This window comes from Myotis lucifugus, unplaced genomic scaffold, assembly GCF_000147115.1.
Source record: "Myotis lucifugus unplaced genomic scaffold, Myoluc2.0 scaffold_86, whole genome shotgun sequence".
NCBI lineage: Eukaryota > Metazoa > Chordata > Mammalia > Chiroptera > Vespertilionidae > Myotis > Myotis lucifugus.
In genome coordinates this window covers 1743322-1758104 of record NW_005871134.1, presented here as the reverse complement: position 1 = coordinate 1758104, position 14783 = coordinate 1743322, and the positions used below count along the sequence as shown (strand labels likewise).

General features: G+C 38.8%; 1 protein-coding gene across 2 annotated transcripts in view; it reads left to right on the top strand.

Moving 5' to 3' along the window:
* Nucleotides 1-14783, top strand: part of NARS2 (asparaginyl-tRNA synthetase 2, mitochondrial) — a 111405-nt gene that overhangs the window by 72915 nt on the left and 23707 nt on the right. For both annotated transcript variants that reach the window (XM_023755917.1, XM_006091069.3), the window contains exons 7-9: nucleotides 4422-4554; nucleotides 8980-9078; nucleotides 9193-9230. In XM_023755917.1, the coding sequence (XP_023611685.1) occupies nucleotides 4422-4554; nucleotides 8980-9078; nucleotides 9193-9230 (270 nt within the window). The remainder of the gene's footprint in view (nucleotides 1-4421; nucleotides 4555-8979; nucleotides 9079-9192; nucleotides 9231-14783) is intronic.

Sequence of the window (14783 nt, the reverse complement as noted above, 5' to 3'; positions counted from 1 at the left end):
CTAATATATATCTATATCTATATCTATATCTATATCTATATCTATATCTATATCTATATCTATATCTGTCTAATATGCTAAGTGTCCCTCCCATCATCCGACCAGTCGCTATGATGTGCACTGACTACCAAGGGGCAGACGCTCCAACCGGTAGGTTAGCTTGATGCGGGGGTCCTCCCGATCGGAACTGGGCGAAATGGGCTGGACATGCCCTAGAGCCCTCCCACAGTCCCTCCCAGGCCGGTCAACCTCCCATGGTCCCTCCCCGGCCCTGATCATGCACTGGTGGGGTCCCTCAGCCTGACCTGCGCCCTCTCACAATCCAGGACCCCTCAGGGGATGTCAGAGAGCCGGTTTCGGCCCAGTCATGCAGGCCAGGCTGAGGGACCCCACCGGTGCATACACCGGTCCTCTGGTTTAACAGTAAAGGGCACTACAGACCTGGTGCCCACAAAGCAACCACCCTGGAGCAACAGCCCACCAAATCACAGCTGGCGCTGCCGAGACCCCATGACGCAAAATGCGGCCCACAGCCCAGCCCAGAAACGGTCACTGTAGCAACTCCGGGTAATGACGTCACGTAGCAACGCCGGCTTCCTCTCCCTAGCAACTAGCCTCCTTGCAGTTTCTTCAGCCCAGGAACATGACTTGTTTTATAGCCAGGTGCAAACATTTTACACTTTAACCAAATGTTTGTGAAGCATTTTCCCATGCCTCATCTCATTTGATCCTCACAGAAATCCTGGAGTAGGTACATATGAGACTCGGTGGAATCCTATTTTCATTAGCTGGAAGACGGAGATTTAGAAAGCTTAGAAACTTGACCCGACTGAAAAGAAGTAAGAAATGGTGAACCTTGAAAATGCCTTCAGGTTTTCTCACTGTGCAGAATATAGTCAAACACTGCTGCAGTTAAATATTTTACCCTTTGTTCTCCCTCCATGATCTACAATAATAATCTGCTTCATGTTGATATTTACTGCTGAAAATTACCTGAAAGAGAAGTTGGGGTGCTTCACTGGGCTGGGAAAAGTTTACCTACTAGTAAATCAGAAAACAGGTCTAATTAAGCAAGTTTATTCTGTATCTATAAAAGGCTAAGTTGACTCATGCATGTGCGATACATATAAAGCTCTCGCTGGTGGCACCAGTGGCATGAGTGTGTTTCACTCTGTCATTGTCGATCGTGAATTTGGTTGACACTTCTGTTGTAGAGAAGGGCAAATAGCGGTATTAAAATATTTCTTCTTATTAATTTCCTTTCAATGTGCACTAATCCATGCACCAGGTCACTAGTAATTAAAATGAAATTGCTGATCTACTTCTGTATTTCATACTAGAGAGCTTACCCTGCATTGCTAGGAGAAATTATTAACCATTGTTAAATAAAACATCTCTATTGCTACTCATTTTAGAGCACCCCACATAGAATTGCCGTGGGAGAAGCAGATGCCCTTGTGACTGAACTGGTCAATCTTTTAGAAATCACTGTTTTCTCAATGCCTCGTATAATACAAATAGCATGCCTACTTTGAGCAGCAGTCCCTTGGCCTTCCTTGTATTTCCGGAATATAACTGCCCGTTTCTTGTAATCTCCCTCAGAGTCCTCAAACTAAATTTTGCTGAGGTCATCTCATTTCTATTTATACCCTGGAAAATCTCAATAAAATATCCTTTATTGTTAGTGAACATCTGTATATACAATTTCTTATGATGCAATACCAAAAAGAAATTGTCATTTGATTTATTTAGATATACTATTGTCCATCTACCTAGAGATTGTGTAATCATAGATTGGAAAACTCAAGGCCTTGTAATTTTTGAATTTATTGTTTAGGACAGACCTAGATTATTTGACCCATTTTAGGTACTGAGTAGTAACAGCCACAGTAAAATACAAGGTGGGTCAAAATTAGGTTTACAGATGATCATATAGAAAATATAATTAATAAATAATAATACAAGAATAAATTGTGTTTCACGTACTCACAACTGTAACCCTACTATTGCCCCTCCCTGTATATCTGAGTATTTTTCTGTACATGTTTGTAATGTTGCTGTTTGTGAGGATGTGTTCTTTTTTGAGTTTACAACTGAGCAAGCCTGTCATCATCATTAGTCCTCATTCATTCAGCTTCAGCACCTGTTTTATCTTAGACACCAGAGATACAAATATGAATAAAGCATGACTCCTGCTCTGGAAAATTTCATAGTTCATTGGAGGAGAAAGATACCAATATATATCACTTTGCTTTTCAAAGTGATATGTTCTGTGTAATAAATATATGAACAAATTTTTATAGTCATAAAAAGGAGGGAATGATAAATTCTGGGGTGTATCGCAAGGTTACAAAGAGAAAGTGACATTTGAGCCAAGTCTTGAAGGATAGATGTGAATTTGCCATTTGGAGAGAGAGGAGAAAGGATGGGCATTAGCGAGTGGGAACAGCCTGTGCAGAGGCCTAACATGCAGGGCATGCCGTGTAAGGAGAATGTCTTCATTGGAGGAAGCCTGTGTGAAAGACAGTTGAGTCAAAGTTAGGAGTTTGAATATTATCCTTTGAAGGATTTTAAAATTAGGGCTGATGAATCAGATTTGAGTTTGAAAACTTGTACTAGTTTGGGACTGGAGTAAGAAAGATAGGTGGCAGACACCAGTTAAAAGCTGTTTTAGGTTTCTAAGCAAAACACAAGAGTTATTTACACACAAGACAATATCTGGAGATGAAGAAAAGTCTCTCGATTTCAGAGAGCTTTCCGAAGTGTGAACAATATAATGTTGTACTCAATCAAAATGATACAGGAAATGTGGGCAGTGGGGAAGAAGTGGGGGGTAAGGTTGGAGTGAGTAGGTGGACTAACTGAAATTAGCAGAATTGGGGGGACTGTAAAAGGAAAAGCTGGATTGCCCCCTTTTTTTAATCCTCACCCAAGGATATTTTTTCCATTGAGAGTGGAAGAGAGAGGGAAAGACAGAGAGAAACATTGATGTGAGAGAAACACATCGATTGGTTGCCTCCTGCACGCGCCCTGACCAGGGCCCAGGCTGGGGAGTAGCCTGCAATTGTGGGATGTGCCCTTGACCCGGGACTTTTCAGTCTGCAGGCCGAGGCTCTATCCATTGAGCCAAACCGGCTAGGACCAGGATCGTCCATTTTTGTTTGTTTGTCTTTTGTTTGTTTATGGGGACAAGGTAGTTTTAGTGTTTTCCAGGACATTCTAATCGGCGAGTCTGGATCTGAATCTTGGGAGAGAGGTTGCCATAGTATTATTTTTGAGTTCTTACTGTTTATTTTTCCATTAGAAACTAAAGTTCTTAGAGGTCAACTGATCATGGTCTCAGTAAGATGACTATAGAACCAAAACATAAATTCCTAAGCTTCTTACCAACTAGGCCTTAACTGAAATGGCCTTTTGTGAAAGAAAACATAAATCTTTTTATTTCCACTATAATTGTTTTACTGTTTTGCTTCTCAGAGTATCTTCAAATAGGTAGATAAATTTAAAACTGGTATGCATATTCACAATGCGTTTATTCTCTGCACTATTTTCTGATGTTATTTGACTGATGACAGACAAGTGAAGAAAGCTAGGGATGATAGCTGAAGAACCCCACACCTCTTCTTTTCCCCTAGCAAAACCTTAAAATTCAAAGATTAGATAGTCCTCAATAAATAATCATTACTTCCTATATGTTTGATCTAATCTCAGTTGTTGCCCTGTTTCTGAGGAGACTGTAAGTGTTAAAGAATGAATTCAGGTGTAGTGTCCACTTCTGTAGGAATTTAAAAATATCTTTTTCATGTTGGCATTATTGAGCTATAGTTCTTTTTGAAAACCAGTGGATCAAGTAGACAGTTCTTCAAAATCCACCCTTACCTCCAAATTTTAGTGCTCACTCGGCATTAATTGAAACTTGGGTGGTTGGGTAGACTTTGAACAAGGCAAATCACCATACATATCTGATACTCTTTTTTCACATATTTAAAAAATAATAAACCCATTTTATCTACATGAAATTCTCATTTTAACTGTTACTATCTAGATTCTCTGTGTAGCTTCGTGGGCTGTGGTATTTTTCGTTTACTTTGCTCTTGATTACTGTGAAATGTAGTTGCCTGCTGTTTAAGGCAGCTGCAGTAGAGTGCACCCAGAGGTGGTTATCATTCTATATTTAGTGAGCCATAGGGTTTGTAAAGCATTTGCAAATTCCTTCAGGATAAAATAGTTTCTATAAATGTAACCCTTTTAATGAAACTATTATTATCAACCATTAAGGAAATACAGCAGCTAATATGTATGCATTTGTGGACAAGACAGAGGTCCAAAACTTTTTTTTCTTTAAGAGCTCACTGAGTATTTTAAATACTTAAAATTAATCATGTGAATCCTATTTTTATACTCTTAATCTTGAATTGCAGAGCTTTTACTCAAGTGTTTACCTTTGGTCCAACATTTCGAGCTGAGAATTCTCAGAGCCGGAGACACCTGGCAGAGTTTTATATGGTAGAAGCCGAGATCTCTTTTGTGGAGAGCCTTCAAGATCTCATGCAGGTAGGTACATAAATTTTAAAATAGACTCTAAATGTCAGGCCTCGGTGACATTAAAATGCTTCTGTATACATTTTTACATCTGTGCATTGCAAGGTGTTCATAGGATGAAGAAGATAGAGAACTACTTAATTTAATAAACATCTTAGAATGTCTTTAGTACAAGAGCCAGACATTTAAGTTCATATCTCAGGTTTGCCCTTAACGTTGTTATGATGTTACCTAACCTTGGTGATCTTTAACTTCCTCAACTGTAAAATGAGAATAATAGTACCTATTTCATAAGGTTATTGTGAGGAGTAAAAGAAACAATGTATACAATGTAAAGCACACAGTCTGACATATTGCAGGCTCAGTAAATAGTAGCCCTTGTCATTTCCTAGGCAAACAAATAAAACATCTTTATGGTTAGGGAAATTTCTATATAACTGTATTAGAAAGCATCCACAGGAGGCAAGGGATGAGGATGGAGAAATGCCATGCTAAGGAGTTTGAATTTAATCCAAAAGATAAAGGAGAAGGAGTTCTCAGTAGGAAAGGCCATGGTCAGAGTTATAGTTTAGAAAAACTCTCTAGCAGCAATATGAAAAATGATTTAGAGTGAGATAAAAACAGAGGTGGGAGTCCTCTTAGGAGGTTGTGGCCATAATCCAGATAGAAAACACAAGTTCTGGAGTGGAATGGACCAGGATTTGTTCATCAGTTCCTTGCTATGTGACTTTAAGCAAGGGACTTAATTTCTCTGAGCCTCAGTTTCCTCATCTATAAAATGGGAATAATAATGCTTACTTCATAGGATAGTTCAGAACAGCAGTCACCAACCAGTGGTCCGTGAGGTTGGAATGGTTGGCGACCGCTGGTTCAGAGGATTAGACAGATAATATATATAAGGTACTTAGCATAGTTCATGGCACTTAGTTAGGACCCAGAAATTATTTACTATTGTTATTATGAATTCTCTACTCAGTACCATTTTGGTTAACATCTTAGTTTGGATTTATAATTACAAGATGTTTATTTTAGCAGTTTTTATCAGCTATCATTTCCATTCATTTATATTCTCTTCTTATTCACCCAGTAAATGACCCAATTCCACTTAAAACATAAATACTAAATATACCACCAAACAGAATGGACTCACTATTTGATTATCCTGTCTTAGGTTGTATTTTGTCGTAAGCAAGTTCTAAAGCAGAGATTAGCATCAGGGAATTATTGAGGAATGCTCTAGAGAACAACACCTGTAGGGAAAGGAAGAGGGAGAAGCACTGGGCAGAGGGAGAAGTTGAACTGTGATGCATTCACAGAGGCCTTAGCTAGCTCTGTGAGGAGCTTTGGAGCTGGAATGGTCCTTCATAGTTGTCCCATATGAAGGCAAGAGGTGGGCTTTTGTGCTTCCCCCCATCAACCAGTCATTGGACATGGGCCATCCTTGGGAAGAGGTGTAACCACAGTAAGAGAGCACTCTTGGCCTGGACCATTCCTGAAGAGGAACTCGACCATGAACCAACAGCAGTTAATATTCCCAGCAGAGAAAGCTCTTGGTTCTGAAGGGGTGTTCTGGCCACATCCCATAGTATCCATTTCCCTACCCCATTAACATCTCCCACTATTGTTCTAGATCACTAGGGAGTGGTTTGGGAGTGGTTGCTAATGATACCTAGTGACTAAAGACTAGGAATGCTGTTCAGCATCCCACAGCGCACAGCCCTCTCCCCCCAACAAAGAATTCTCTGGCCAAAAATATCAACATTAAAACTGTTAAGTAACCCCTTTCTAGATTATAGAGATTCAGGTCTATGCCTCACATGGAGTCAGTAAATTCCTTAAGTTGCTTTCAGTTTGAGCCCACAACCCAATACTGTCTTACTCTTTCACTTGGGCAATGAGAGTATTGTAAGGAACAGAACCATACTTTTAACCTTCCTATTTCTTCTGCCTTGACCCTGTCTCTACTGCCCCAAAATAGAGTCCAGAGGGAACAGCTACAAAAACAATACATAAATTATGTTAGAATTTATTAAACATTATAATCTTTGCTTCATAATTATATATTCTACTAGTGGCCTGGTGCACGGATTCATGCACATTGAAAGGAAGCGGGGCCGTGCTCCCTCCTCTCTGGTTCCAGGGTGCGTTGCCCGAGAACCACCGCTGCCAAGTCACCGCAGCTTGGCAGTAAACCAGTTCAGGGCTAACAGTGCCCCAGCAACAATGTAACCCATGGCCCGACCGAAGGTGGAGTCACGTGGCCCCAGGAGGAATCGGGCTCCCTCCTCTCTGGTTCCGAGGTGTGTCACCCGAGAACCACTTGGCAGCTCCTGCGTTCAGCATCTGCCCCCGGTGGTCAGTGTGTGCCATATGTACCAGCCGGTCAGGACTGTCGGATGGTCAGATGGTCACTTAGCCTTTTATGTATGTATATATTCTATAATTAAATAACATATTTGGTACTACACTGAGTGGGACTTAGCACATATACTGTTGAATGATTTGATTGATTAAAATATAAGCTTTTCTCCTAAATATAGGTGAAAAAAATATGCTCCCTCAAAAGTGATCTCCTGCTTTTTTTTAACTTTTCTTCCTTTTATAAATTACATTCTGTGGGAATTATTATCCTGACGAAGAGCAGTCTCTTAAATATTAAATTAAAATATTGTAACAAAGGATTTTCTCCTCATGAGGTATAGCAATTACATGTTACTGTTTTAGAGCCATTGAGTAATATACCTTTAAAAACATCTGAGGGTTATGCTGACCCTTCAGTTAAGTTTCTTTTTCCTTCAAATATATTTATAGAGCATAGTCTGAAAGTCAAGGTTAGAGAAGCCAATGATTTACTTCTTCAAATGGAAATTTACTGCTCATGAAAGACACCGATTTAACAGCTCCAGTGGTCAAAGTCTTCATCTTACTGATAGGTATACTGTGTCCCTCAACGGTGCAGGCGCACTGGCCAACCTACCTGTTCTTTTTTCCTCCCAATATGCATCGGCTTTTTTTAGTAATTGAAGATATGACTCTTCATAAATCATTTAGTTACTTAGTGATTTCTTTATCTCGCTGTTAGATTGAAGGAGATACAGCCTCAAGGTAAAAGATCTTTGGCCTCCTTTTGCTCTTCTTTTATCCAATTATTCCTTACTTCTATATTATATATCCATATATATTTCCAAATATAAAAATGTAAAGTATATGTAAATATAAAAGTATTATGTATGTATAAATATATCTGGTTGTCACTGGTAATTAAGTACTTTCTTACATCCGGTCATATTAGATTACTTCAGTAAACGCTTATGCTCCTCCCCACACACACACAAACTCCCTGCATTTGCAGCCCTGATATGGTTCACCTGTGATGCAAGAGAGGATTCAAGGAAGGAGCCTGCCTCTGTGGCAGCCTGTGCTGAATAAATGCATGTATCTTTACGAGTACGACATTTGGAGGGCCTATTATGATTTCATTGACTTTAAGCCAAAAATTTTAGTTTGGGTTAAAAATATTTTAGAAATATTTTCCATTTCGCCCTGACCGGTTTGGCTCAGTAGATAGAGCGTCGGCCTGCAGATTCAAGGGTCCCAGGTTCGATTCCAGTCAAGGGCATGTACCTTGGTTGCGGGCACATCCCCAGTAGGGGGTGTGCAGGAGGCAGCTGATCGATGTTTCTAACTCTCTATCCCTCTCCCTTCCTCTCTGTAAAAAATCAATAAAATATATTTTTAAAAAACTATTTTCCATTTCAATCACTTTCTTCTTCTATGAACAAGTTTTCCCCGTGAGATTTCTATGGACACTTCTGGTGGAATGAATTCTTATACGGGGTAGGCAAAAGTAGGTTTACAGTTGAATATGCTGGTTTGTGTTATATAATGATTAGTGTTATTTTTTTGCTTTATGCTTTAGAAAAGCAAAAATGTATGTATACTTAGGTGTAGATATATCTCATGGCCTCTCTGCTTTTAAGGTTTACTTTCCTTTATCAGTGACTGACTGAAACACTTTTCAAAGTGTCTCACTCTTCATAACTAATATTTGTTGTGTGCTTCTGTGGGCTGGGTAGTAAGCTACATCTTCTACATGTATTATTTCATTTAGCTCTCACAACAATCCTGTAAGCTAAGTACTGTTATTGCAATGATTCCATAAGTGAGAATATTGAAATTTAGAGAGGCATCAATCAGTTTTAGCTGTTTATTTGACATCTGACTTCATTATCAGTATTGAAACTGTTGACAAAAGATGTAAGCGTTTTTCTTTCTCATTTTGCCCCCTCTGAGAAGTTGCAGTTCCTCCTCTAATTAATCTAAGAAACTGAACTTGCTGTAGTGCATTCTAAACCTGGAGGCAATCCTTCCAATACCCTCAACAGGTCCTTCACAGAAAGTGGCTCCCAAGTCAGGCTGTTCTGTCATTGCTCTCAGGTCATGGAGGGGCTCTTCAAGTCCGCAACAGCGATGGTTCTCGCCAGCTGTCCCGAGGATGTTGCGCTCTGCCACAGGTTCATTGCTCCTGGCCAAAAGGTAATTCGTTTGGTGGATAAAGCCCAGAACATCCACTCTTTATATATGTTAATGACATCTAATGAATACAATTACAGTTAATAATAAATTTTCTTTTTCTCTTTTCTTACCAAGGACAGATTAGAACATATGCTAAAAAACAACTTTTTAACGTAAGTAGACATTATACTTTCTCTGAACTTTACTCATATTTTAGCATCATTTATCACACTGTACTAAATTTTTTGCTTATATACAGGCTTATCACACTCCCTAAACTCATGAAAGACCTATGTTTTAATTATTTTTATAGCTCTTGTTTCTGGTTCATAGTCGATAATCAATGTTTCATGAATAAATTATAGCAATATAAATGAACATAGTAATTATTAACTGTATTAATGCAATTCAAACTAATACTAACTTTAGTCATCAAAATTGGCTCATCAAAAAAAAACCTTAATCCCTAGTTGGTTTGGCTCAGTGGATAGAGCATCGGCCTGCGGACCCAAGGGTCCCGGGTTCGATTCCAGTCAAGAGCATGTATCTTTGTTGCAGGCTCCTCCCCAGCCCGGCCCCTGGTCGGTTCGTGCAGGAGGCAACCAATCGATGTGTTTCTCTCACATGTATGCTTCTCTCTGTCTTTCCCTCTCTCTAAAAATCAATGGAAAAATATCCTCGGGCGAGGATTAAAAAGAAAAAAAAACACTTAAAATACTTACATGTAATGTCTGTCTCTGTTTTTCTCTGTCTTCCCTTTTCTTTACCATATATTCTAAACTTTTTTGCCACTTTTAAAAGCGTAACATATGTTATTGCCTTATTTCCACTATAATTCTATTCAGGTAGTACTTGATACTTATTTCACCAACCATATTAATCAGAGAGGCATATAAGACTTAGTATTCAGTGTGTTTACAGTGTGTATAGGAAATTGGACATTAGAAGAGTAGAAAATTGCTTCTGAAAAATAAATTGATATCATTCTTCACTTGTAGTCTTTAGGTTCAGGAAGTTTTTGTCTTAATAAAGACATCATCCCATCCTTGAGGAGGGGGTTGTAATAATTTGGCAGATTGACTGAGTTGAGAATTTCAGGTGTCAGCCCAAGCATATCAAACTCAAGGCTGCGGGCCACATGCCTTGTTTATTTGGCCTGTGTTAGTCTTTGAGTTTGACATGCTTGGCAGACTCTCAGGCTATAAGTTAAAAGTGATGATGAGTCCCTGATGCTGAATGATTAGTGAGGCAGCAGAAGTGGGCTCAGAAAAGAAGAAAATAGTCAGCCGTCCTGTGATAGAGAATGGAAAGGCAATGAAGTATAAGTGAGGGCTTTTGAGGGTTTTTTCTTTCACTTAAATTTATATTGAATACTTACTATATACCAGGCATTGCTTTAGAATCTAAAAACTGTCTCTTTTCTTCTGCTTCTAAATTTTTATTAACATGACTTTTTAAAAACAATCATCCATACCAGTGTGGGAGGTAAGGGTAGGAGGAGAGGGGACAGCAAGGGGGCAGGGGACAGGTTCGGGGGAGGGGGATTATGCTCTCTTGGTCATAAAGCTCCAGGTTCATCCCAGAAAAATGTGGTCCTTAAAAATCATGTACCACTGTTTAGTACGATCTTGTTCCAAAGGCTACCAGTTTGGGCTACAGTCAGCTTCTTAAGGACCCCAATGGTGTCATCAGTGTTGCACTTTCACGAGCTCTTTCTTCCCCATATGGTCGGTAGTTGTAAACAACCTCTATCATCCCTTATGGAGCTTGAATCGCCTGGAACCTGCTGACGCCACAACCTCCTTGCTGGAGAGCAGAGCCAGGACCTTAAAAACTATTAAAGCAGTGAACAAAGCAGATAAAACTCCCTGCCTTCACTAAGCTTACATTTCTGGTGGAGGTAATAATAGCTAAAAAACAAGATAAGTAAGTTAAACATGTAGTCTGTTAAGGCCTTCAACTGACTAGATATGACCCATGCACATGATGGAGGTAAACTGCTTTACTCAGAGGCCACAGATTTAAATGTTAATCTCATCCAAAAGACACCTTTACAGAAACTTCCTGAATAATGTTTGATTAAATATCTGGGTACTGTAGCCCAGCCAAATTGACACATAAAATCAACATTCACAGATCAGGATAGTGGCAATGGAGGTAGAGAGAGGTTTTCCTATTCTAGATATATTTTAAATTTAGAGCAAACAGGATTTGCTGAGAGGGAGAAGGAAAGAGAAGAGTCAAGGGTGACTTCAATGCTTTTGTCCTATACTGCTGTCAAATTGGAGTTGCCGTTAACTGAGTTTGGGAAAGCCATAAGGGTAGCAGAGGTTTGGGGGAGAAATCCTTATCATTGGGGATCATTTTAAGACTGAGAATCTTTTCAGACATCCAGTTATAGATGCTGGGTAGGCAGTTTGAGTGCACAGATGTGGAGTTTATAGGAGTGTTCTGGACATAAGCGTATTGATACAAGTAGTAATTAAGTAGATAAGGAAAGAAGTAATTTGGACATCTGAAGGAATTTGTGCTGGTGATGGAAAACCAGGGAGAAGATCTTAAGAGAAGTACTGTAGCTCCTACTTAATGAACTAGATCTTAGATTGGGGAAAAATATATCCACCATTCATTGACTATGAGCCTGTGATAAATTTCACAGATATTAATGATTCATTTTATCTTCACAACAACTCTGTGAGTAGTTCTTATTGCCATTCAATAGATAAAGAATCAACTCGAAGAGAGTAGGCCAGTCATTTATCTGATTTCAAAGCTCATGCTTTCAACCACTATACTTCCTGTATTTGAAAGGGCTCTAGAGTTAGTGCTAGAATAGTTGTAGCTCCCCCACTGTCCTTAAGACCCTTATGTATCACTTAACTGTCATGCTTTGAAGTCTATGTCCATAAAATACTAAAGTTAGGAAATGACCTCATGGTCAGTGCCATTTCATTCATTGCCATTACCATCATCCATCCCACACAGCACAAGTCATAGTTGAGGCTTAAATTTACATGTGTGACTATTTGTTAGTGTCTGTCACCTCCATGTGGTCAGAGGCTTGTTTATTTTGTTTACTATTATGCCCCCAGTGCTTAGCACAGTGCCTCTGATAGGAACTCGGCAACCTATTGAATACCTGAGTGAATTCATAAATGACATGTGAGTAACCATGGGGGGGGTGAGGATATTCTCCTTTAGACTAGGTCCTCTCCTTGAGTTTTCCTATTAACTCCTATCACTATTTACTTTAGACACTGAGTATAGTGAATTATGATTCAGAGGTCCTGGATTTTAATCCTGCTTCTGCCACTTATTAGCCATGAATGAATGAATTAATATTTATCAACTACCTACTATGAGTTAGACACTGTGCTACTCATTGAGGATGGCGTGGTGAAAATAGCTATGGATCGGTCCTGTTATAGAATTTAAAATCTAGAGAAAAAGATGAACAGTTTGATATTTGCATGAATAATTATTTAATTACAACTATGAACCTAATTAATAGTAAATCTTTAACCTTTCTGAACTTTAGTTTTCTCATCTGTAAAGTGGTCACTTGTCTTATATTGTTGAAAGGATCAAATGACTACTGCTGAAGCAAGTTGTCAGGCGAGATAACTTGGAAACACTCCTAGTTAAAGTATTATAAAATCCTTTTAAATGTATTGTTGAGTTCACTAGAAAGTAAAAGAAATTCCAGGAGCTAGAAGTGAAGAGGGAACTGAACACCAGAGGGATATGCATAAATGATATGATTCTGAGGATTCTCAAGGTGGAGGTGAAGGGGGGTTGCCAGTCTTAGTAACCAGGAATTTTAACAGCCACAAGAGGACATGACAGGAGACCTAGGCATGATGATTAATTAGAATTGAGATACTTTCTGAAATACACACACACAAGATACTATCTTCTATAATAATAAAAGGGTAATATGCTAATTAGACCGGACATCATTCCGGATGTCATTCTGGACGGCCTTCCAGACGAAGCCAGGGCTGGAGGGAACCCGGGACCCAGGTGCCTGCCGGCAAGGGGGTGGGGGGGGAAGCCAGGGTCCCGGTGTCAGAGGGAAGCCTGTGCTGGCAGCCAAGGGAAGGAAGGAAGAAAGGAAGGCCTACTCTTGCATGAATTTCGTGCATTGGGTCTCTAGTATGACCAAAATCTTTTCAGTAGATTTCAGTGTATTCTTGACGACTTGTTATAATTGTTTCATGTAAAAATATGTTATTTAAGGAATTTATGTAGTAATTAAATTTTTAGCCTTTATCAAGCACAAATAAAATTCAGTTATTTTACATTTCCTTTATGGTATGGAGGTTTTTAAAATATAGAATCCTTACGTTTTTTACTTGCTCTTTATTCATGTGTGCAAATTTGAGGCAGAGAATGCTATTGATGAGCTCTTTAGCGTAGTAGTTTTACAGTTTTAAAGTAGTTTTCTTCATTCAACAATAAACATTGAAACGAAGATGTTTGGATACTGTACCATGCAATTCCACGATGTCTTCTCCTCTCCTCAAAGCACTTTGGGAAGTTCCTGGGAAGGAGAGGAAATAACCTGTATACATATCAAGAAAAATTAGTAGAGAGAGTTGAGAGGGCCATTAGAGATATCCAGTATCAGAACTGTAATTTGAACTTGAAAGTTCTGCCTCAACTTGAGGTGTGGAGGGAGTAGGGCAGCATGTCCAGAAAAGCAAGAGACATTTCGACATGAGAACCATTTTTCTTAGAAATGGAACAGTAACATAGCAATGGCACAACATCCTTTTTGATTGCTCTTACATTTCTCAGTGCGATAAGTAGATCATACCATGTAACAATAGAATAGAACAACAGGCTGTCTGAGCAGGAAAGAACTTTAGGTAATATAATCCAGTCTCCTTGCTTACAAGTGAAAACACTAAAATTTTTAATGTTTGTATACCACATTACAAAAAAATGTATAAAATGTTTCCATTAAGGTGGGAGATTTACATAGCTAGTAAATGATAGTAGAGTCGGAGGGAAAACCCACATCTCTTGTTTTTATTGAACATATGAGACTCCAAGTGGTTTAGGCATTATCTTAGCAGTTAAAAGCTTAGACTCTAGTCAGCACACCAGGGTTTACTAGTCACATGAGTCATTTTTGGCAACTTACTGATCCTTTCTAAGTTTCAGTTTCCCCTCTATAGGATGCTTGTTTAAAAATTATTCCTACTGCCAACACCAACATCATTCTTACCTTAGAAATTACCAGTTATTCAATACTAGGTTTTTAATTTGAATAGAATTTTTATCTTTGAAAAAAGTTATCACTCAAAGCATAGCTTTGGGGGCTTTATTTGGACTGTAAGACACAACTTTCTGATTAGTTATTATAGTATTAACTTCATTTCTGCTTCAGAGAATAAGTTTGTGTTGGGTAAGTTATTTTTTGAGTTCGAAGTTCTTGAGGAACTTTATAGATTTTTGTTTTTAATCATCCAAAGTGCTGTTTCAGAGGACCTAGGGAAACTGACATTTTCGTATATTAGTGGACATAATTGGTGTAACTCAGTAAAAGGGCAGCAATATCTTTGGCAATATCTTTCAAAATATGTAAAACTGCAAATGCCAACACACTTTGATCCAACAATTTCATTTTTTTTCATTTGCAAAATTAGTATATGAGAGTCATTTGTAGCATAAAGTAGGTATATGTAGTAATGATTTATAGTAGCAAAGATTGGAAATAG